Source organism: Solanum pennellii, chromosome 8 (genome assembly GCF_001406875.1).
Source record: "Solanum pennellii chromosome 8, SPENNV200".
NCBI lineage: Eukaryota > Viridiplantae > Streptophyta > Magnoliopsida > Solanales > Solanaceae > Solanum > Solanum pennellii.
Window position 1 is genome coordinate 69,807,556 of NC_028644.1, and position 20,393 is coordinate 69,827,948.

General features: G+C 34.8%; 3 protein-coding genes across 5 annotated transcripts; 2 read left to right on the forward strand and 1 right to left on the reverse strand.

Moving 5' to 3' along the window:
- Positions 1-3,316: 3,316 nt before the first annotated feature.
- On the forward strand, positions 3,317-7,414 carry LOC107028777. The gene is made up of 3 exons (XM_015229973.2): positions 3,317-3,489; positions 5,471-5,631; positions 7,082-7,414. The coding sequence occupies exons 1-3, from the start codon at positions 3,411-3,413 to the stop codon at positions 7,097-7,099; spliced, it is 258 nt and encodes an 85-aa protein (XP_015085459.1). The 5' UTR covers positions 3,317-3,410; the 3' UTR covers positions 7,100-7,414.
- Positions 7,415-7,849: 435 nt separating this feature from the next.
- On the reverse strand, positions 7,850-8,891 carry LOC107028776 (NAD(P)H-quinone oxidoreductase subunit S, chloroplastic). Its single transcript, XM_015229972.2, has one exon. The coding sequence runs from the start codon at positions 8,709-8,711 to the stop codon at positions 7,971-7,973; it is 741 nt and encodes a 246-aa protein (XP_015085458.1). The 5' UTR covers positions 8,712-8,891; the 3' UTR covers positions 7,850-7,970.
- A 2,821-nt stretch (positions 8,892-11,712) lies between these two features.
- On the forward strand, positions 11,713-19,968 carry LOC107028422 (zinc finger CCCH domain-containing protein 13). Of its 3 annotated transcripts, none has more exons than XM_015229479.1 (5): positions 11,713-12,919; positions 14,176-15,295; positions 16,964-18,359; positions 18,438-18,524; positions 19,024-19,968. In XM_015229479.1, the coding sequence occupies exons 1-5, from the start codon at positions 12,208-12,210 to the stop codon at positions 19,858-19,860; spliced, it is 4,152 nt and encodes a 1,383-aa protein (XP_015084965.1). In that variant the 5' UTR covers positions 11,713-12,207; the 3' UTR covers positions 19,861-19,968. The 3 variants fall into 3 exon arrangements, with proteins under 3 accessions (XP_015084965.1, XP_015084967.1, XP_015084966.1); XM_015229481.2 differs by having other exon boundaries at positions 11,713-12,904; XM_015229480.2 differs by having other exon boundaries at positions 11,715-12,919; positions 18,441-18,524.
- The last annotated feature ends 425 nt before the right edge of the window (positions 19,969-20,393 follow it).

A 20,393-nucleotide genomic window follows, 5' to 3' on the forward strand; every position in this document is an offset into this window, starting at 1 on the left:
TTTTTTTTCATCAGTATTTTCACTTTAACTCCGCGATTATTGATCACATTATCATCATCATCAACTTTATTAATTTCTTCTTCTAGTACTTGATGTTGGTATTTAGGTTCCAAATCAAATTTCACTTGTTTCTTGATTTTTGGCTTCTTCTTATCTAACTCATCTCTACAAACACAAGTAGTAGTAGTGTTAGTATTACTACTTTCAACTTTATTGGTTTTTTTGGAGTTGCTTCTTTTTCCCTTTAGGAAAAAATTAGCAAATCCCATAATTATTTTTCACTAATATATTTTATAAGGAGAGGAAATTAAAGTTGATGGAGGATGAAGAAAAAGTGGTAATGAATTAAGTATTTAAATAGATTAATTAAGGTTTGAAGGAGTCAATTATATTGGATTATAATTTGGGGTAATATATGCATATAGTCCCACTGTCACAATCAAGAAATAATTTAATTTGTTTAATAATAATAATAAAAAAAAAAGAGACTTGTGGTCTTCATGAGAGATTTTTTAATTTAATTTGTTTATTTTTCAATAATGGAAATTCTTTTGATTAGAAAAAAATTGTCTTTCCTAGCTAATGGAATCTAATAACTGAGATCTCATTTCGAATAATTATTTACATAATCTTCTTATATTTGAAGTATAATTTATCAAAATAATCAGTCACTATTGATATCAATATATCTAATTAAGATCGTCAAATACTTAAAAATTCTTCTATACCCATTTTTTTGCTTTTGGAGCACATGTAACATATACGATCCCAAGATAAAGAGTCTTGAATATATAGTATGAGAAAAGCACCTATGATAGATTCATAAAAAATGTAGTAAGGAACTTGATAAAAATTGGTTATGTATATCTAAATATATTATGTTGTTTATTAGAACTGATTCTTAAAAAAATTCATAGAGTAACACTACTAGGTATTAATCAATTTTCGAACATGTCTATCAGAAATATTTCGTTAAAAAAATGAAAATATCTTTAACGAGTGCTTTTAAATTTTAGATTTTTTCATAAGTCAATCTATAGAAAATTTACTGATTTATAGTAATAATATATTAAAACTTGGATCTTTGTTAGAATTGATAGTTGCAATTAGTTTATTGCAAGATTGTGTTTTCATTTCTTCATAAATTAGACTACTTCTAGACAAATTGAAAAGTAACATACTTCTTAATCATTGATTCGAATACATAATTACATTACGTTTAGTAGCATTCTTTTATTAATGTTACTACTAATCATTATATTAATATTAATATATCAATTGGTCAAGTAAATCCACTAATAATAATCTTTTACATTGACTAGTACTATCTTCAAATTTTATTTATGTACGGATTAGGTACGAAACAAATTTATTAACTTTTGCTTAAATTCTATATTTTTATTAAAAAATTATTATTTATGTATAAATGTTGAATTACGAATTTAATAAATATTATTTCGGTGGAGAATTTAGAATCTAAAATTTTGAAATATTAGTATTTTATATTAATTAAAATACTAAATCATCACAATAAAATATTTTGTGTAGTGTAGTCCCATAAATTGGGATGCATAAATGATAGAGTGTACGCAGATCATACTTCTACCTCAAAGTAGAGAGGGTTATAATGAAATCTCAATTTTAGAAAAACAATCGTAACAGAAATAGTTGAAAGCAATTTTTTAGAAAATAAATCAAAATACATAAAATAACAAAAACAAAAGGGTCTTTTTCCTATAATTAATTATTGTACTTCAATCACATCATTTTTAGTCCCTAAAACTCTTCAAAGAGTCTTTTTCTATTGAATAAAAATAGAAGGGTCTTTTTTTCTCTCTCTATGACCAAGTAAACGGATAACTTCAATTTTGTCATAGTTAATTGATTATTCATAGAATAAATTAGAAATACGATAAATAACAATAAACACTTAGTTGTATGGTAATATTCACATTTTATTGTAAAAAAAAAAACAATAAACACTTAAGGTATATTTTGGACAAGTTTCTTAATTGCGAAATTTGAAATTCTATAATAATGGCTATCTTATAAATATCCCTCTGATATGGCTATTTGTGAAATATATCCTCGCATTTCCACCTTCTTCGGCCCAACCCAAATCCTTATTGGGTTTTGTTTAACTTAGGACTAGGTATTGGGCCCTATTTCTCTAATTCTCTCCATTTGTGGGCTTTTTAGGATAAGCCTTTTTAACCTGGTCCAAGTAAGCATGTTGGCCCTTGAGACTTGAACGAGGTAGGTCGGATCGGATCGTGCTGCCTCGTGAGTTAAATTGAAAATAAAAAGAAGAAATTACATAATTAGACATATTTACTCTCAGATATACAATTTATTACTTATACTTTTAAAATATTACGTATTTTAACACTAATTAAGAGTTTTTAACCATATATTGAGAAAAATACACTTGGATACATGTATTTTTGCTATAAGATATACCAAATCATAGAGAGGTAAGTGAGATGAGGAGGGAGGAAAGCGAGATTCGTCTGTATTCCAAATATATGTGAATCACACTAAATACATGTATATGGTGTGATTCACATATATCTGTGTACGGAATGAGATTTGTTGTGTATCCACGTAAATAAATTGTATCTAAACAAATTATACATAATTTTAACTTTATATTGCAAATCAGAGTGTATCTAAGCAAGCTCCTAAAGTAATAAGATTTATATAAATTTCAATATAAGAAAACAGATTATAGGTAGACTTAACCACTACCCCGTATAAGTAGAAAGACAATTTCTTAAAGACCTCTGCTCTAAGTAATTACAATTTTAAAATAGATAGATTTATATAAGTTTATCTACTGTGATTCACATATATATATATATATGTAGGGAACGAGATTTGTTATGTATCCAGGTAAATAAAATGTATCTAAAATTTATATATTATGTTAACTTTATATTGCAAATCAGAGTTTCTAAAGTAGTAAGATTTATATAATTTCAATATAAGAAAATAAATTATAGGTAGACTTAATCACTACCTCGTATAAGTAGAATGACAATTTCTTAAAAGACCCTTTCTAAGTAATTACAAATTTAAAATAGATAGATTTATATAAGTTTCAATATAAGAAAATATATTACAGGTAAACTTAATCACTACCTTTATAAGTAGAGCGAGAATTTCTTAAAGACACTCTACCAAAGTAATTACAATTTTAAAATAGAGTACAAATTCGAAAATTGCAATTTTGAAAATTCAACTTTTAAAGTTTCTTAACTTTTTATAATATATTCAATGGGTACATTAATTTATATTTTCCTTATTTTGTTTTACTTAATATATTTCCCTATTCTGTTCTTTGAAGTTTTTGTTCTTAACAAAGACCCAATTTTTAGACCTTTTTTTTTTCAGATTTTGGAGACGAAACAATGGCTGGAGCAGGAGCACATATCATGAAGAGAATCCCACGCATCAAATTTCCTCAACGACACCCAAAAGCTTCTTCTGGTATTCCCTTTTTTGTTTTTTTCTCATTCTTGGTGTTCCTAATTTTCTTTTTATCTATGTGTATTTATTGACTTGTTTGATCTTCTTGAAATATGTCTTTTTTTGTTTCTAATTGTGAGATATAGTGTTAGAAAGCACTAATTTGTTGTAAAGATGAAGTCTTGGAAAGAAATAGGTCCAAATTGAGCTAAATGGATATAAAGAATCCATTTATTAGCTGATGCTAGTTTGATAGATTCTGCCTTACTGTTAGAAAACCACTGGTTTATTGTTAAGGAGAAAGAATGGGGGTGAAGCGAGTCTAAATGGAGCAGGATTTATTAAGAGGATTCATATAGCCGACTTCAACTAGTTTGGGTTCCGAGTGGTGGAGTCGGAAATTTGGGCGAGGGGATTCAAGAAAAATATAAGGACATACTTGAGATTTGTACCTATAGTTTCGAGTAATTTTTTAATCGTTTAACTCCTAAATAGTAGTTTCTCTTATGTGAAGGGGATTCAATTGAATACACAACTGATGATAAGTACTTGGAAATAATCATATCATAGATAATTTTTTTTCATGCCTAGACTCTCCGTCAGTTCTTTTGCAAATCGTGAAAGGTTTTGACAGCAACGACAACATGCCTAGTGTGAACAGAAAAGTGGGGTGTACGCAAACCTGAACCCTACCTTGTGCGAGATAGAGAGGTTGTTTCCAATACTCATGTATCAAGGAAAACATTTTCAAAAACAGATAAAATTATGGTAGTCTTTTCATAGAGATTATAGGGAACGGAAATACCATTTTCTTCTCTTCCACTCTGGCCAATATGAGTTGACCTGGTAATAGCGCTTTATCTGGGAATTTCTCATCCTAGTAGGAGCTTCCCAGAGAAAAAGCTTAGTAGCCACGTTAGCAGGGCTTCCACTTCCCAATAGGTGACTCTGCCCTATTTTAGGGATATTACTAATAGTTTTATGTTGTTTTTTGATAATACTGAAGTGTTATGTGCACATTGATTTGTCTTTATGTGAATAAGCTATTGACAAGGTGGTTCGATGCGCGGAGAGGGGCATGGTCCAAATCTTCCCATTTCTGCCTTTACTATATTTGTTCATTATGGTCAATGCCTGCATTTAGAAAAACTTGAAACTGTCTGATTCTAAATGGTAGAAGTTTTGAGTTATAGTGTTTTACACTTAATCAATTCATTTAGAAGCTGAACTATTCTGTGGAGATATCTTAATCTCTTTTCAGTTAGTTGAAGGTACTAGTAAAGATTATTAACTCTCAGTTCCAAACTTCCCCAACCTTCTCAGAATGTAGGATGTTCTGACCGAGGAAGAAAAGGAACAAAGATGTTTATAATGAGGGTAAAATCACCGTTTTTACATTTTGCAATAAATGGTTAAATTCATTATATCAATATAGTATTCTGTATCGATAAAATACTTATTTTGGAACCACCTCTATATTAACACTCAAAGATCAACAAACATGACTTGCTCAAGTGAAACTTTTTCTAAAACAAAATGCATGTTCCAGCCCATTCACCTTAATCAGGCACTGGTTTCCTTTTGCATCAAGATCAAAGTGCATATGCAAAAGTTTTTAGTTTAGAAGTCTATGGTGCAACTAGATGCATAAACAGTAGCTTTTAATCTCTAACCTTCTTTATGCAGCAAGTTGATATCTTACTATTCCAATTCCTTGGATTTCTCCCTATCGTATTCCAATTCTTCTGAGTGTGTGATGCCTAGGTGCGTTACTATGTTCTCGGACATCTTCTTTTTGAAATGTTTTTCGGTCAGTAAACAGAAAAAGGAGGAAGGAGGGAGGAGGGAGTTAGAGCATGTCCTGATAAAGGATCTTGTTTGTTTAACATGGACTCCTGTCTGGCATGCAATTCTATGATTTACTACTTGCACTTAGCTTTTAGTGTGATAGATTGTTTGCCGATTTACCATATTCTTTAGTCAGAAGTTTCTTGTTCTGCAGGTTCCATGCAGCAGAACTCACAACAAATGAAAACTTCCGCAACTGATGATGTTCCTCAAACATTCTTCTCAAGATCCCCATCTAGCACGTCTGTTGCAGGGAAGGCTTCTGACCAACCTAAAAGAACACCGGTGTCTCAGGAGGAAATTGAGTCCATTTTGGTATGTATAAACTGCTCCCATTGTATTTTATTCCATTTTATGTACACTATTTCCTTATTAGTCCATTCCAAAAAGTATGACACCTTTCTGAATTTGGGAAAATTTAACTTCAAATTTTTTGTTTTACCCTTAATACATACTTGTATTTCTTTAAAGTCTCAAGCATTTTTAGCATCACAAGCTTCAAAAGTCTATCTTCCTTTCTTATACTCCGTGTCAAGTCAAACTACGCCACATAATTGAAATGGAGGGAGTATTAGCTAATCAGAACTTTATATGGCAGTAACAAAAAAAAAGAAGAAAAAAGCTTATCATTTACTTTGGAAATGCGAAGTAACTATAGGATCCTTTGATAAGATAATCTAGTTATAAATTATTAAGGTTGTTGTTTTCTTCAGTTTTATGCCAAGTGAACTCGAATATTACAAGTTCTGTTTTATTAATTTTTGTTACCAATTGTGGGAAAATGGATAATCCCCAATGTATTCCTCCTTTTATTTTAGGGAATACCCTGTATATTTCTTTAGTATTGGTTATATCAAATATTCTTTATATTGTCTAGTGCTTTGCTTTCCCATTCCTGGAGTATAAGTATTAGTCTTGTATTTTCGGATTCTTAGATTTCTATTTCTATGGGTGATTCTTTAGCTTTGATTATAGTAGTTTCTTCTTGTTATCCATGCTTTTTGTCGTCTTCTTTTTCATCTGTTTTGAGCCAAGGGTCTATCGGAAACAACCTCTTTAAGGTAGGGCTAAGGTTTGTGTACGCACAACCCTCCTCAGACCCCTCTTGTGGGATTACACTGGCTATGTTGTTGTTTACTTTTAAGTTGTTCAGGCTCTTCAAAAATGTCGACAGGTGCGTGGAGGATCCTCCAAAAATAGTGTATTTTTGAAGGATCCAACACAGGTGCTGCTTTTCGGAGAGTCCGAGCAACTTAGGTCACTCACTTTACTTTGCATTTCTTGTTTTTCTTGCTTCAGCTTTGCTTTACCGTTCAAGTATTGTTTCCATGGGACTGGAAGCCTATCGTAAAGCATTTTTGAGACTTCTATTAGTGTATATATTAATAAGAGCTACTGAAATTAAAGGGTTTCGTCTTAATGTTCTTTGTATGGGCAACAGTCGACACAATCTTCTCTCTTAGTCTAATTGAGATACTGTCAAAACAAAAGCAAATTCGTAATTGGAAAGAGCAGTGAAAGAATGTACAGAGCCTCAACTAATATGTCCATGCCTTACTGTGTTAATTATATAATCTTCATTTCCATCACTTCACATTCTGCAATCTGCGCTTAAGATGTAAACACAAGCATATAGATACTAACCTGGGAAGACAGATTCATGATGCCATATTTGTTAAGTTCAAGCCAAACAATTTTGTTATAGAGATAGTTCTATGCAAATCTGCCAATAACTGCCCTTAAAACTGTTTCTCCACTTTTACAGTTGGGTGGCTGCAACTAATTTTGAGGCGAAGATGTGCAGACAGAGGACATAGTTTTCGACGTCTGGCTTACATTTGGGTGATTTCTTTTGCATGTATGGTGTAACTGACACAGTTTTCTGGAACTATAAGTGTATTATGCAAATGACATCTTTAATTAATGATCATTAGACATTGGAGGCTAATGCGTGGATTGGCTTACTACCCCATTCCACTGTTAAGCATTAGTGAACCCTTTGATACTGAATGTAAACATTTGCAGACTATGCATTATAAAATTTTGGTCCATCTGTTTGAGAATCTGTCAAGATCTTGCAGTTTGCACCAATTGTATACTCTCTCTCAGGCTAGCTATCATTATTGAACTTATCTACATCGATATCGACCTGTTGTCCAATTGGATGGAGTCTAAGATCCACCATATGTGGTGTCAGAGTTACCTCATGCTTGTGAAAAGTAAGAATTGTTTTATCACTCACTGTTAAATACTGTATGTTGTTGTTCTGCTAGACTCTCTCTTTGCTCGATAAACGTGTGATATTTCAGATCCTCATTTCTGATGGTATCTAATGGTCTATGAATTGATCAGAAGAACATGCTAGGATTCATTACTTAAACAAAACTAGATCTTGTGCAATCATATTAAATATTTGACTATATGTTTTGTAAGTTGTTTGGATTACCTGATTCTTATTTTTTACGTTGTTTTTGTTAAGAGTTCTTTCGAACATCACTGCTAAGAGTTGAACTTCTCATTTGGGACAGAACTCTTCCTGCACAAAAGTTTTCTGCATTTCTTATTACATGCCATTGCCATTACAAAACTTACAGCTTGTATGTACAACAACCCAAAAGACAAGAACAAACAATCTACTCAAAAACTGAAGCAATTCAAGCTTCAGAGCTCTTTTCTACCATCTTCTCAAGTATCACAGACTTAAGATTCACCATTGGTGGTCCTTTCTCTCTACGTTCGAGTTCTTCGAGCCTGAAAGATATCAACCTATCCCAATTCCCACCTTCAAAAAGCACAGCAGCCTTACCATCAGTAATCCTCTGCACAATCCCACAATACATATAATATGGATTATTAGAATTCTTGACAATAGCAATCATCCCAGGTAACAAAAGTGGCAATTCAGGTGGCTTTGGTTTCTTCACAAGACTTTGATTAAAACCAGAAACCATACTTGATTCTGTTTTCTTGGGTGGTGGATTTTTCTCTATAAATTTCATTAGACCCTTCTCACCTCCCGGAAATCCGCCAGTAAACCCCATCATTTCTTTCTCAAATCCGTCCTCCGGTATCTCCCCAGTCTCCTTGTTTTCTTGATTATCATCATCACTAGCTGCTGCTGCTGATCCTACTGCCTTTTGTTCTTCGGAAATCGACTTTTTTAGCTCTTTCTCTATACCCTCTTCTCCATTACACAGACCTCTACCTCCAAGAATCTCATAAAGATTGAATTTTGCTATTGGTGTAACTGAGTTTGAAGATGATTTCATAGTTGATTTTGTATGAACACTACTACTGAGGTTGAGATTGACAGATTGACCAAGAAAGTTTGATTTTTTAAGAGGTGGGGTTTTAATTTGAAGGCTTGAGAGTTGAAAGGAAGAAGCAGAAGCCATGGTTTTGATTTTTTTCAAGAACTTTGGATTTGGGAAAGATGATGGTAGAGGATGAGATGAGAAGTAGAAATGGGAAACTGTAATTTGTCCTTTCAAATTCTGACCACCAATCTGTTTATGTTTTGATATCTTCTATTGACAAATGAAACACATGAATGATGTTATCTTCCTTGGAAAAAGATTAAACTTGCACTTATGTTTTACACCATACTTGAAAGAATCAGGACCACACGTGAGGGGTTGTGTTAAAAGTAAATCATAATTTTTATATTTATTTATGAAATTACACGAGATATATTATGTTTTTTCTTTATTAGTTTAAGTTTTTTTGAAGAGATGATTATATGATTTAACATGATGATCAGAGTATATAAAGGTATTAGGTTCGCGCTATGTTGCTATTTGTTATCAAAAGGAATTTCTAAAAGTCAGGACCACACATGTGAAAGGGGTCTTGTAGAAGATATAGTTAATTAAATAAGAGGGCGTTTGAATTGACTTAAAAATTGATTCAATCACTTTTAAGTCAGTTTTTTTATTTTTGGAAGTGTTCGATAAATATAAAAAATAACTTAGAGTAAGTAAAAAATGACTTAAAATAAGTTAGAAACTGTTTGACAAAGTTAAAAATAATTTTAAAATGACTTAAAATAAGTTTAAAATCAGAAGTAGGTCTTCCTCTGCCTTTTATTTTTTAACTTATAAATCATTTAAGTTTGATATTTTATTTTTGATTTAAAAGCTACTTTTTAAGTTAATCTAAACAGCCTTTTAAAAGTGTGTTTTTTTAAAGACGTAATTTTCACATATAGCAAACATAAAAATCATATTTGTATGTTATAAATGTAGTTTGCATAATTGCATTCCATAACAAATTTTATGTTTGCTATGGAGTTTTTGATTTGTATAATTCGCTAGATACATTCAATTTTATTCAGATTGTTTAGTTTTGTATAAATTCATTTATAAATTGTAATTTGTATAATAAGATCTAGATTAATCATAAGTGTATAGGACGAAATATATGTATATGTATTTGCATATACACTTTTCTCTCGTTTCATACAAACACAAACACATTTTATACATTCTATATCGAAATGTATAAAATGCCTAATTGTATATCGGAAATGACTAATTGTATAACGAATAAGATTAAAAAAATGAAATGTTTGTTACAAATTACAAATAAAATAAACCATAGCTATAGTATTTAATTTGAATAACATGTTTTGATATTTCATACCATTTTTTCTTTAATATACATTATTAAACACAATTTAGAGATAATAAGTAATTGATAAAAGGTGTATACAATAAGTATTAAACACAATTTAGAGATAATAAGTATTGACAAACACAAGTGGTGTTTAGAAAAAGCGCATTACATAAATCTTATTTATAATTCTGTGAGGCAGAAAAACTATTTTCCATAAATTCTTAATTTTCTAAACTTGATTTGAAAGAAATACAAGAAAGAATCATGGCTAATATATGAATTCTTATTTCAATTCGTTGACGACTATTTTTCATGATGTTTGTCTTTGTAGTTAGTTTTACTAAATTCTTATCATGTTAAATTCAATTGTTAACGACTCTTAAAACAATATTTGCTCCATGAGAGTATGTTGACAATTCTGATAATGAGTTTTAAAGGATCAATAAATAACTAGCACAAAGTATACTAGCTTCTATTTTCAAACTTGAAGCAAGTTGCTTGCAGAACGAGAACGATTATTTTCTACTTAATAAGTATAAGGAGAGGGAAACAAAGTTATAAAGTCGCCGTTGCATATGGTATTAGCGTAGAAAACTCGAGTTAAACTTGATGTCATTAAATTTACCAATAAGATGGAATCTAAATCCTAAAAATTGAATCAAACTTTAGCTTGCTTATTAGAATACCAAAGTAAACTTGTAGATTTATAAACATATCTAATTCAACTTGTTTACAATTTCTTTTATGTTGTTCATGATTTTTATTCTTTTTGTTATTCATGAATTATAATCCAAATGATAAATAGATTTTCCTTAAATTAATATTTTAAAAAAATTATGCAACTTTCATATTTTCAAAAAACTAAAAGAGTAAGATAAACAATTTAAAAAAGTGTAAATGTTAGTATTCTATAAAAGGGTTATACGTAGATACTTCTTCGATAAAAATATGAAAATTCATAAATAATTCATTGATAGCAAACACGTCAGTAAAGGTGGATCGAGCTCTTCTAAAGAGTAGTAAAGTAGAAATTTCATTAATACACTTGACTAGAAGCAAACATTTTGATGAAGAGCTATCAACTTCTAGAAGCAAGCATCTCTTTCGAGAAATTATAAAAAAATCATAAATATCATTTGGCTAAAAATAAACACATCGACAAGACACACATACTTCTAACTTTTCTATACAATGAATAGTGTAAATTTCATAAATATCCTCGGCTAGAAGCACATCAACAAAAACTTACCCGCTTCTATAAGCAATCACCTCTTCGGAGAAAGTACAAAAATTTCATAAATACCCCTTGGCTATAAACAAATACGTCAGCAAAGAGGTGATTTCTTCTGGACTATTCTAAATAGTAGTAAGAAGTACTGAAATTACATATATACCCTCGACTAAGTAGACACGTCAACAAAGAGACGCCTACTTCTAAACTCTTCTAGAGAGTAGTAGAGTAAAACTTTTATAAAAACCCCTCGGATAAAAGTAGACTCACTGGTAAAAAGATATCTCTATATCTAGAATCTCTTCAAAATAGTAGCAAGAAGCATTGAGATCTTATACATACTCTCGATTAGAAGTAGACACACAGAAAGAGGCGCCTGCTTCGAGACTTCTTCTGTGTAGTAAAGTATCGAAATTTCATATATACCCTTGGCTAAAAACAATTCAATATTTAATCGAGTAGTTAATAGAGGGTATATAGCAGGTGTCAGCCCTAACTCTATGGTAAAAACAAACAATCGTCAAGGTTATTTTCGACATAATATCCCATTATCTGTGATACCCCAATTCGAATCCACATTTCAATTTTTAGCAGCCAACAAACCCCATCGCCTCCGATCTTCTCTCTCAATAAATTTCCCCAATTTCTCTTCTCTCTCTACAAATTCTCTCTCTATACGTATCTATATACGTATACTGTACACTATATTGTTGTATTCTATATCGAAAAACCGATTCGAAGAATAAGGTCAAGAGCTTTCTGGAAGTTTCCGGCGAGTTTTCCGGCAGATTCGAATCGGTTGCATTCCGGCGGTGGGGGATTGTGATGGAATTTGTTTAATTGCTGTTGTGTTGTTGTTGTTGTTGTTTTGGAACTGGAAGGGAATTAGGGCTTGTGGAAGTTTGTGTCATTTTACTGATTGGGGGAACCAGCGTTTGATTGTTAGATTTGAATTGGGTTTACAGTGTCCGGGAGTGAATTAGGGTTTCGGAGGTTAAGGGATTGAAAAAAGAGGTTTAGGTTTAGGTTTTGGGATATTTATAGTCATGCCTCGGAGTTCAAAGCATAAATCGCATAAGCAGAGCAAGTATAGTCCGAAGGAGGGTAGGGATTATTCGTACTCGGATTCGGATTCCGAAGTGAAAACCAAGGAGAAGGAGAAAGAGAGGAGTAGTAAGGAGGATAGTCTGGCTAGGGTTTCTAAGGATTCAATCCATTCGGGTTCTGGTGAGAAGAGAAAACATTCTTCCCAATCTAAGGAAGGCAAGGATGGTAAAGATCTAAGTGGGTATGGAAATGGTGATGCTTCGGAGGAGTATGTTTCTTCTAAGCGTCGGAAAGAGAAGGTAGAGGCAGGTGGTAGTGGTGGTGCTGATAGATGGAATGGTGCTGCTGATAATGCATTGAAGGGAGAAAGTTTGAAAATTGATGCAGACAAGGGTTCTAAGGGGAAGGAAACAAAGAGCTCAAGTGATTCCAAGAGTAAAAGCAGTAAGAAAGAAGGTAATGTTGCCTCATTGGTGGAAAAAGAAGAGAGTAAGAGTGGAAGAGTGGAGTCAAAGAGGAAATCTGAGAAGGATTCTGGTCGAAAAGAAGGCAAGGATTCCAAGGAGGTGAAGGAAAAGGAGAGAGGGTCAGACAGGGAAAAGAAGGGTCACGAGAGTAAGCGTGATGATGCTGACAATGTGAAGAAACAAGGGTCTCAATCTGGTGATGTTACTGAAGAAAAGCAGAACAAAAAAGGTAGAGAAACTGCTGGTAAGGTAACTTATTTGAGTGGTATTTGTTTTATTGGAATGTTTAATTTGGTTATAGGAAGACTTGATCATGCTCATTGCTCACCCTGGTTTTTTGCTCTGTCCTAGGTTTTAGTGAATTGTGTTACTACCTTCTAGGAATATTCCAACATAATTTCAATAGAAAACAATAATTGATATGTAACATGTTCAAGTTCTAACATTTTCGAGGTTAAATCGAAATTGATATCATAACATGTTCAAGCTCTAACATTTCCAAGCTTAAGAATGGGTATAATATTCTGGTCCAATGTGACTCCAGGAAAGTAAATTCTGTAACCTTCTTTTGTTCAAGCATCTGGGTATGGTTGCATAGTGAATTTGCAGTGGTTATGCACTTGTCAAATTGTTTTTCCTTTTGGTGGGGAAGCACTCTCTATATCTGGTGTAAGAGTAGTAGGATCCCGTTGTGAATTTTATCCAGAATTTAGACGATTCTTTTCTGCGTTAATTGATCTGGGTACACTAGTGGGAACTGTTTTAAACTCTAAACTAGGAGCCCTTCATGGAAATAAGGCAAAAAGAGATTCCTGTCTCACTCTTGTTGGTTTAGTAGATGTGGAGGACATGGTCAAAGGAAATGGAGATTGTCTCTATCGTTTATGAAATGCGTGATCTTGTTCCTGATGGTTAATTGCGAGAGAAACTGCTGTAGTTACGTCTGTATTGCATTCATTTGGTCTTGTCTTATTTAAGAAAATGTGTATTTGGGTGTTTGTTCAAGTAATTTCCCCTATGCTTCCATGTAGTGAACATGATATATTTTGTAACTTGATGTGAGAGCTGTTAAGATTGGTGTTAGAGGATTATCTTACTCTCCCCTCTGAGTTGTGGGTTGTATGTAGCTTGGCTTTGAAGTTGAATTTTGCTTGTCAATGAAATTGCTTTGCATGAGCATTTTATTGCATCACTATTCATTTTACTTTTCAAGTGTGCAACTCCTTCGATATACTAAGCCAAGCTGTAGAAATGTCATGGTAAAGAAGGATTATTTGTTGGATAATGTACGTTTCTGTAATGTGGGGGACCTGTAAGGATTGGTGTTAGAGGTTATCCAGTAAAAATAATTATGGTATCAAGATACTTTTTGGTGTTGTTATATCTATTGCTTCATTGCTCTTATCATTTCTATGTTGGTTAATGTGATCCCTTTTCACTGAAGGGGTAATTGCTAAGTGTTTAACCTTTTATCTTGTAAATTTTCTTTGACCTTTATAGAGTGGTCTATCCAAAATGAGGTACCAAACGTTGACTTGGACAAAGATGCTGAGAAAAGGGCCCGGAAGCGAAGAGAAATTCCTGGAGATCGGGATAAATATGACGATGACATAAATGAGGGCGATGAAAGACGGTTATCTTCGAGGTCTGAACGTACTAAAGGTGAAAAACAGCGACATGAGAAACATAAAGAGTACAAGGAAGATGCCGATAAAGATGACAGGCACAAGGATGATAGGTATCGCGAGGACGTTGATAAGGACAGAAAACGGCGTGATGATAAATATCGAGAAGATAGTGATAGAGATAATAGACGTAGAGATGACAAGTACCTGGAAGATGTTGACAGAGATAGCAGACGCCGGGATGACAAATATCGTGATGATGGTGACAGGGATAATAGGCGCAAGGATGGTAGATATCGAGAAGATGATGAAAGAGACAGTCGTCGTAGGGATGACAAATATCGTGAAGATGGTGACAATGATAACAGGCATGGGGATGATAAGTATCGAGAGTATGGGGAGAAAGATGGTCATCATGATGAAGATAGATATCATGAAGAGGGTGAAAGAGAAGATAGGCAGAGAGACATCAAGTATAGAGAAGACAGTGAAAGAGATAAAAGGCGCAAGGATGAGAAGCATCGGGACGATTTTGAAAGACATGGCAGATGCAAGGATGGTAGTGAAGCAGATGAAAGTGATAAAAAGAGGAGACTCAATGATGCCAAGTATGGGGATGAACGTGCTCCGAGAGACCATTCAGGTGACCGGACTGATGCGAAGCGTTCCAGGGATGAGGGTCATGCTTCTGATTTGCATTTGAGGAGGTCAGGTATGCATGAAGGTAACCCTGGTTATGATCGTGCAAGGTATAAAGATGAGCCAGGAAGAAGGAGAGCGCTTGATAAAGAGGATCTTGGAGATATTAGATCTCGGAGCAGTAAAGATCAGCGATCTGATGCAGAGAAGAGATCCATAAGCAGTGCTAGAGTAGAGTCTGTCACTGATCGTGGAAGGTCTACCTCAAGGAATGCTGATGCAGAACTTACTCCACAAAAAAGCAGGTGGAAGTCTTCACCTAGTGCTGGACCTCATACTACAAGAGATAATTACAGGCAAGTATTCACCAATTTTCTTCTACATGCTGTATCTTGTATGCCAATGTAGATGAGATCCATGAGCGAGAACTGAAATCATCTATTTGTTTACTTGATTTCTTGAATAATCATGATTCGACCTCTTATCCTCCCATGTTTGTAAACTTGTAAGATTTGAACCACTTTTGCGCCAAGATCTCTTCTTATTTTTGGCTAGTAGCTAATACAATTTGCGTTGCCCCCCCTCAGGGCGGCTAAGTAGATGAGGTGTAGGCGATAAACCCAGAAAATTCTCTAGTTCTTGTTGCTGCTACAACCCTTTGTGTGAGCTCATTGTTATTCAGCACTTCCTATGGTGTGCTGTAGCAGGTTGCACTGTAGATTAGGTCAAGGTGTGTTTAGTTGTCTCAGAGACTACGTTTACTGTAAAAAGATGGTGTGATGTAGGGCTGGAGAGTTTTTACCAAGGAAAATATTAGCTGGTTGATAGAATGATGAGGATGTTTGGTTAACTTCTTTAGACAGCACCAGTTTCAAATATGAGAACTAGGAAGATATTTTTATGAACATATGCCAAAACTGAACACAGCACCGCGGTGAGCATAGAGTGAGCGATATGCTGAAACTCATTTTTACATTTGATTATTTGATGTGTCGCTGATATTTATTCCATGAGCAGAGATGAATCTATGTCTTTATCTGCGGTCTGCTCAGTTTCAGTGGATTGACGAAGCTAGTGATGTTTTTTGGTTTATGATAAGTTCTTACCAAATTGATTAATTTGATTTTATTCGGAAACAGCTACCTTGTGTGTTATTTTAAGTGTGGATTTTGTGATTTGTAGAATAACTCACATTTATAAATGATGTACGGTGGCTTTCCTATAACTTTAGTATTATTTCTCTGGTTACTGTGATTAATGGGCTGTGATAGAGTTCAGAGATGGGCGTGTTGCTGATTGAAAAATGAATGCTAGTAGTGATTAGTGAATTTGTGCATTACCTTTTCCTATTTGCATTTCAGAAGCCTTTTTCCCTGTTCTGACTGAAGGTATATTGGTGTGAGATAGGTGAAGGAAGACGGTGCCACTACTTATGATTGCAACTTTTGGTTTTAGTAGTGGTAGTAGTCTTCGTACTGCATTTTGGCTTCAATCAGTTTTAAAATGCGAGCAATTTATTAGTTAGTTAGAATAAAAATTATTCTGTTTTGTTTCCGCTCTTTTGGTTTGGAATTATTCCTTACTAAAAATCTTGGAATTGTTGATCTTCCGCTCAGTTTCTTAATCTTGGAATTATGCCTTTCTCATGAACATAATTACTGTTTGTTTTAGAGCAACATTTGGATGCTAAAGTTGAGGATTGGACATTTTGTGCTAATATTCAAGAACAGCTGTAGAGGTGCTATGTTTGGTTTATGGTTTTGCTGCACATTTTCAAAAAACACATATGACCTTACTCAAAAAGATCTTATGTCTCACACCAGAGGATTTAATAATTTTGCTCGATAAAACCTTCTTGATCGCAAGCGAGAGATCTAGTTGTTTTGGACCTTGTGTTTTTCTGCTTAATGGGTGATGCGAATATTGATTTATTTCATGTTGCCAACAATTTCGTCTGTTTGCTCGATCAGTTTTAACTTTTAACAAAATCTGACAATGATATGTTCTGCCCTTCTGTCTACCAGGCTGTCAAAACAAGAAGAGTCCAAATACAGGGATTACCCGTATGAAGAAAGGATTCGACATGGTGGAGCATCTCGAGATTATGCTGGTTCTGGTGCATCAATTGAGAGAATTTCTTCATCCCGTTCAACAGAGAAAATGATTCAGAAGGAGGACATCTTTCTCGGAGATCACTCAGCTGAACGACGGCTTAAATCAGATGTTCGCAGTTCTCCCATGCATTTGGTGGATAGATCTCCTACTTCAGCGAGCAATGAGCGAAGACACTTGAATAGATCTGATGTTCGCCGGAGTCTTGATGTTGAGGATTCAACACAGAGAAGTGGTGGTGGTTCCAGGGAAGTAAAGGAAGGCAGAGGAAATCGTGACTTTGCTGGCGATGCATTTGCAGGTGATGAACTATCTCAAATGGATGGAGATAATGCCTCAGATTCTTCTCCTTTTATCAGAGGGAGTCATTTGTCAGGCAGTTCAAAGTCTGCTTTACCTCCCCCTCCTCCATTTAGGTCTGGGGTTGACAGCCCATCAATGTTTGGCTCTTTGGACGACGACAGTAGAGGGAAGTCTACCAACCGTCACAGAAGAATTAATGATCCGACTATAGGAAGAATGCAAGGAAATGCTTGGAAGGGGGTTCCAAATTGGCCGTCACCTCTGGCAAATGGTTTCATGCCTTTCCAGCATGGTCCACCTCCTGTTGGTTTTCATCCCGCAATGCAGCAGTTTCCTGGACCACCAATGTTCGGTGTTAGGCCTTCAATGGACTTGAGTCACCCTGGGGTTCCTTACCATATGCCAGATGCAGACCGCTTTTCTGGCCATGGGCGCCCAATGGGTTGGCGAACTCCACTAGATGATTCATGTGGTCCTCCATTGCATGGATGGGATGCTAACAATTTTGGTGAAGAAGCTCACCTTTATGGAAGGCCAGACTGGGACCAGAATAGGACATTGTCCAACAATAGTCGGAGTTGGGAGACAATTGGTGATGTATGGAAAGGGCCAATAAGGGGCACCAGTGTGGAGGTGCCATCTGGTTCACAGAAGGAGGTCTGTTCAATTCAGGGCCCTGATAATTCTTTTGCTTCTCAGTTGGCTCAGCAAGCTCTGGGTGAACAAAAGCAGACAGATCAAGATGCTGAAAGCAATGATATCAGTTTTCAGTCCAGCAGTGTCCCTGGAAGGAACACTCTAGAAGATTTGAAAATTAATCATGAAGAGCAACCAATTGACGTGAAGTCATCGGGGAAAGGAGAAGCTAGTCTTAACAATGTTTACCTCAAAAAGCTTGATATCTCAGCAGATCTGACAGATCCCGAGTTGTTTGATCAATGTACTAGTTTAATGGATGTTGAGCAGATCTTGACATCTGATAACTCAAAGATCTTATTCTTGGAGGTAAAGCGGGTAACTGAGTTATTTCTTTGTTTATTTATTTCTTTCATCACTGGAAGTTAATGTTTATTCTTCTTCTAGCAGGGTGCTGTAGAATCTAATGTAGTGCTGCCCAGCAAATTTTCAACTGTTCCACTCATTGCTACTGTGGCTGATTCTGTTTTTCAGGTGTGTGCTTTGTGCAAGATGCATATGCATTTCGAGTTGGAAAGTTAAATACTTTTTTTATCGACTATATTATTATGTAATAATTTTGTATGTTGCTATGCTGCTTATGCTTCTGTTACCTAGGACTAGTGTCTTGTATGTACTCGTGCAATGCATGTTTGTTGGGGTTACTTACATTGATGTCTTGTTACTATTGTTCGCTCCACATATCTTGTTTCTCCTTTGTTTTAGGAGAAAAACAATCATGCTTTGGTCTTGGTCTCCATTTTATTGATGTGCAGAAGATATTTGCTCTTTATGGTCTTTTTTAGCAAGTGAAAAAATGTGGGATAGTAGTTGCGTTCAATTTTTATTTGTGTAGAACAGAAATTTTCATGGGTTATAGTTGCCTAACCTAGTTGCTCAGTTTTTAAGTGAATCAGTTTTGTCTTTTATATAAATAAATCCATGCTGTCTAGTTTCTCTTATTTAATAATGTGATGATGTGTCCCTATTGCAGAAAGCCATTTCCCTTTACAAGAAGAGGAGGGGGAATATTGAATTCACAAATGGTGGACATTTTACTTTTTCTGGTCAGCTAGGTGTGTCCTCTCTTGCGCCTAAATTAGAGAATTCAAGTTCAGTTCACGGTAAACTTGAATGCTCCGGTCTGGTGGATGATGCGCTAGTAGAGGAGGGTGATGAGGGGACTGATCTCCTTGTTAGTTCTATTAGTTCTGAGGAGGTTGTACTTTCACAAACCACACTTCAGGAGCTGTGTGAGCCAATGGGTTTGAACCCAGGCGAGAAATTATATCTCGCTACTTCCATAGGTGAAGAAGCTATCCCGACCGAGAAATCAGATCTCCCTTCTAGCTTGGATGAAGGAGCTGTTCCGACTGAGAAATCAGATTGTCCTACTACCATGGATGAAGGAGCTATCCCAATCGAGAAACCAGATCTCCCTACTAGCATGGATGAAGGAGCTGTTCTGAGTGAGAAATCAGATCTCCCTACTAGCATGGATGAAGGGGCTGGGCCGAGCGAGAAATCAGATCTCCCTACTAGCATGGATGAAGGAGCTGGCATGGAAGCTGATACAGTTGTCGATGTGGCTCAGGAAATTAAAGTTTTAGAAGCTGCGGAAGAGGTGGGCCAAACTGATGCCCTTGCTTCTCTGGTGTGTAAAGATTTGATGGGGGCTGATGATGACGTCAAAGAAGAGACGTTTGTTGATGCTAAATGTGATGCTCTTCCACACACTGATGTGTCTACTGAGGTATTTGAGGCAGTGGTGCCAGAGTCAATTGAGTCTAATTTGAGTCGGATACAGCATTCTTCTGAAAGTACACATTAAGACAATTTATTTTTCCGAGTTTTTGAAATGCCCCTTTTATATTCCCATCTTCTGTTTTGTCTGCTTGCTGCTCTTTAGCTAATCAATAAAACTCTTCAGTTTTCTTTATGCTCTTGCTCTTACCTTCTTGTTTTTCTGTTCCCAGAAAGCAACCACAATCCATTACTCTCCTACTAATGGGTTGTGTGTTACTTGTCTAATGTTGGTTATCGTATTTTATTTGGAATGTTGGTATATATGCTATTCTATATAGTGCCCTAATAGATCTAGCGAGGATTTGGATGCACATCTCACCATGCTCTTGGCTGATTTCTGGTATGAACCTCCATCTTTTTTAACCTTTTTTTTCTTATTTGCATGCGTAGTTGCCTTACTGGAGCATTTTTTGCTTCACTCATGCTAATTTTAGGTGATTATTAGTGTGTTTTTTAAATAAAAAAACTACTACAAGTGTGTCGTCATTGGTATTTGCTATTTTAAGTGGCTTTTGAACTGCGAATTTTCGTGAATTGTAAAACTTATACACCATGCTT

What these genes read in the sequence shown, in the direction of transcription:
- LOC107028777 (XM_015229973.2), top strand. Translation starts at nt 3,411, where the DNA reads ATGGCTGGAGCAGGAGCACATATCATGAAGAGAATCCCACGCATCAAA. An exon ending in ACACCCAAAAGCTTCTTCTG is followed by an intron (nt 3,490 to 5,470) that starts GTATTCCCTTTT and finishes CTTGTTCTGCAG; the next exon opens with GTTCCATGCAGCAGAACTCA.
- LOC107028776 (XM_015229972.2), bottom strand. Translation starts at nt 8,711, where the DNA reads ATGGCTTCTGCTTCTTCCTTTCAACTCTCAAGCCTTCAAATTAAAACC.
- LOC107028422 (XM_015229479.1), top strand. Translation starts at nt 12,208, where the DNA reads ATGCCTCGGAGTTCAAAGCATAAATCGCATAAGCAGAGCAAGTATAGT. An exon ending in ACTACAAGAGATAATTACAG is followed by an intron (nt 15,296 to 16,963) that starts GCAAGTATTCAC and finishes TCTGTCTACCAG; the next exon opens with GCTGTCAAAACAAGAAGAGT. An exon ending in TGGCTGATTCTGTTTTTCAG is followed by an intron (nt 18,525 to 19,023) that starts GTGTGTGCTTTG and finishes TCCCTATTGCAG; the next exon opens with AAAGCCATTTCCCTTTACAA.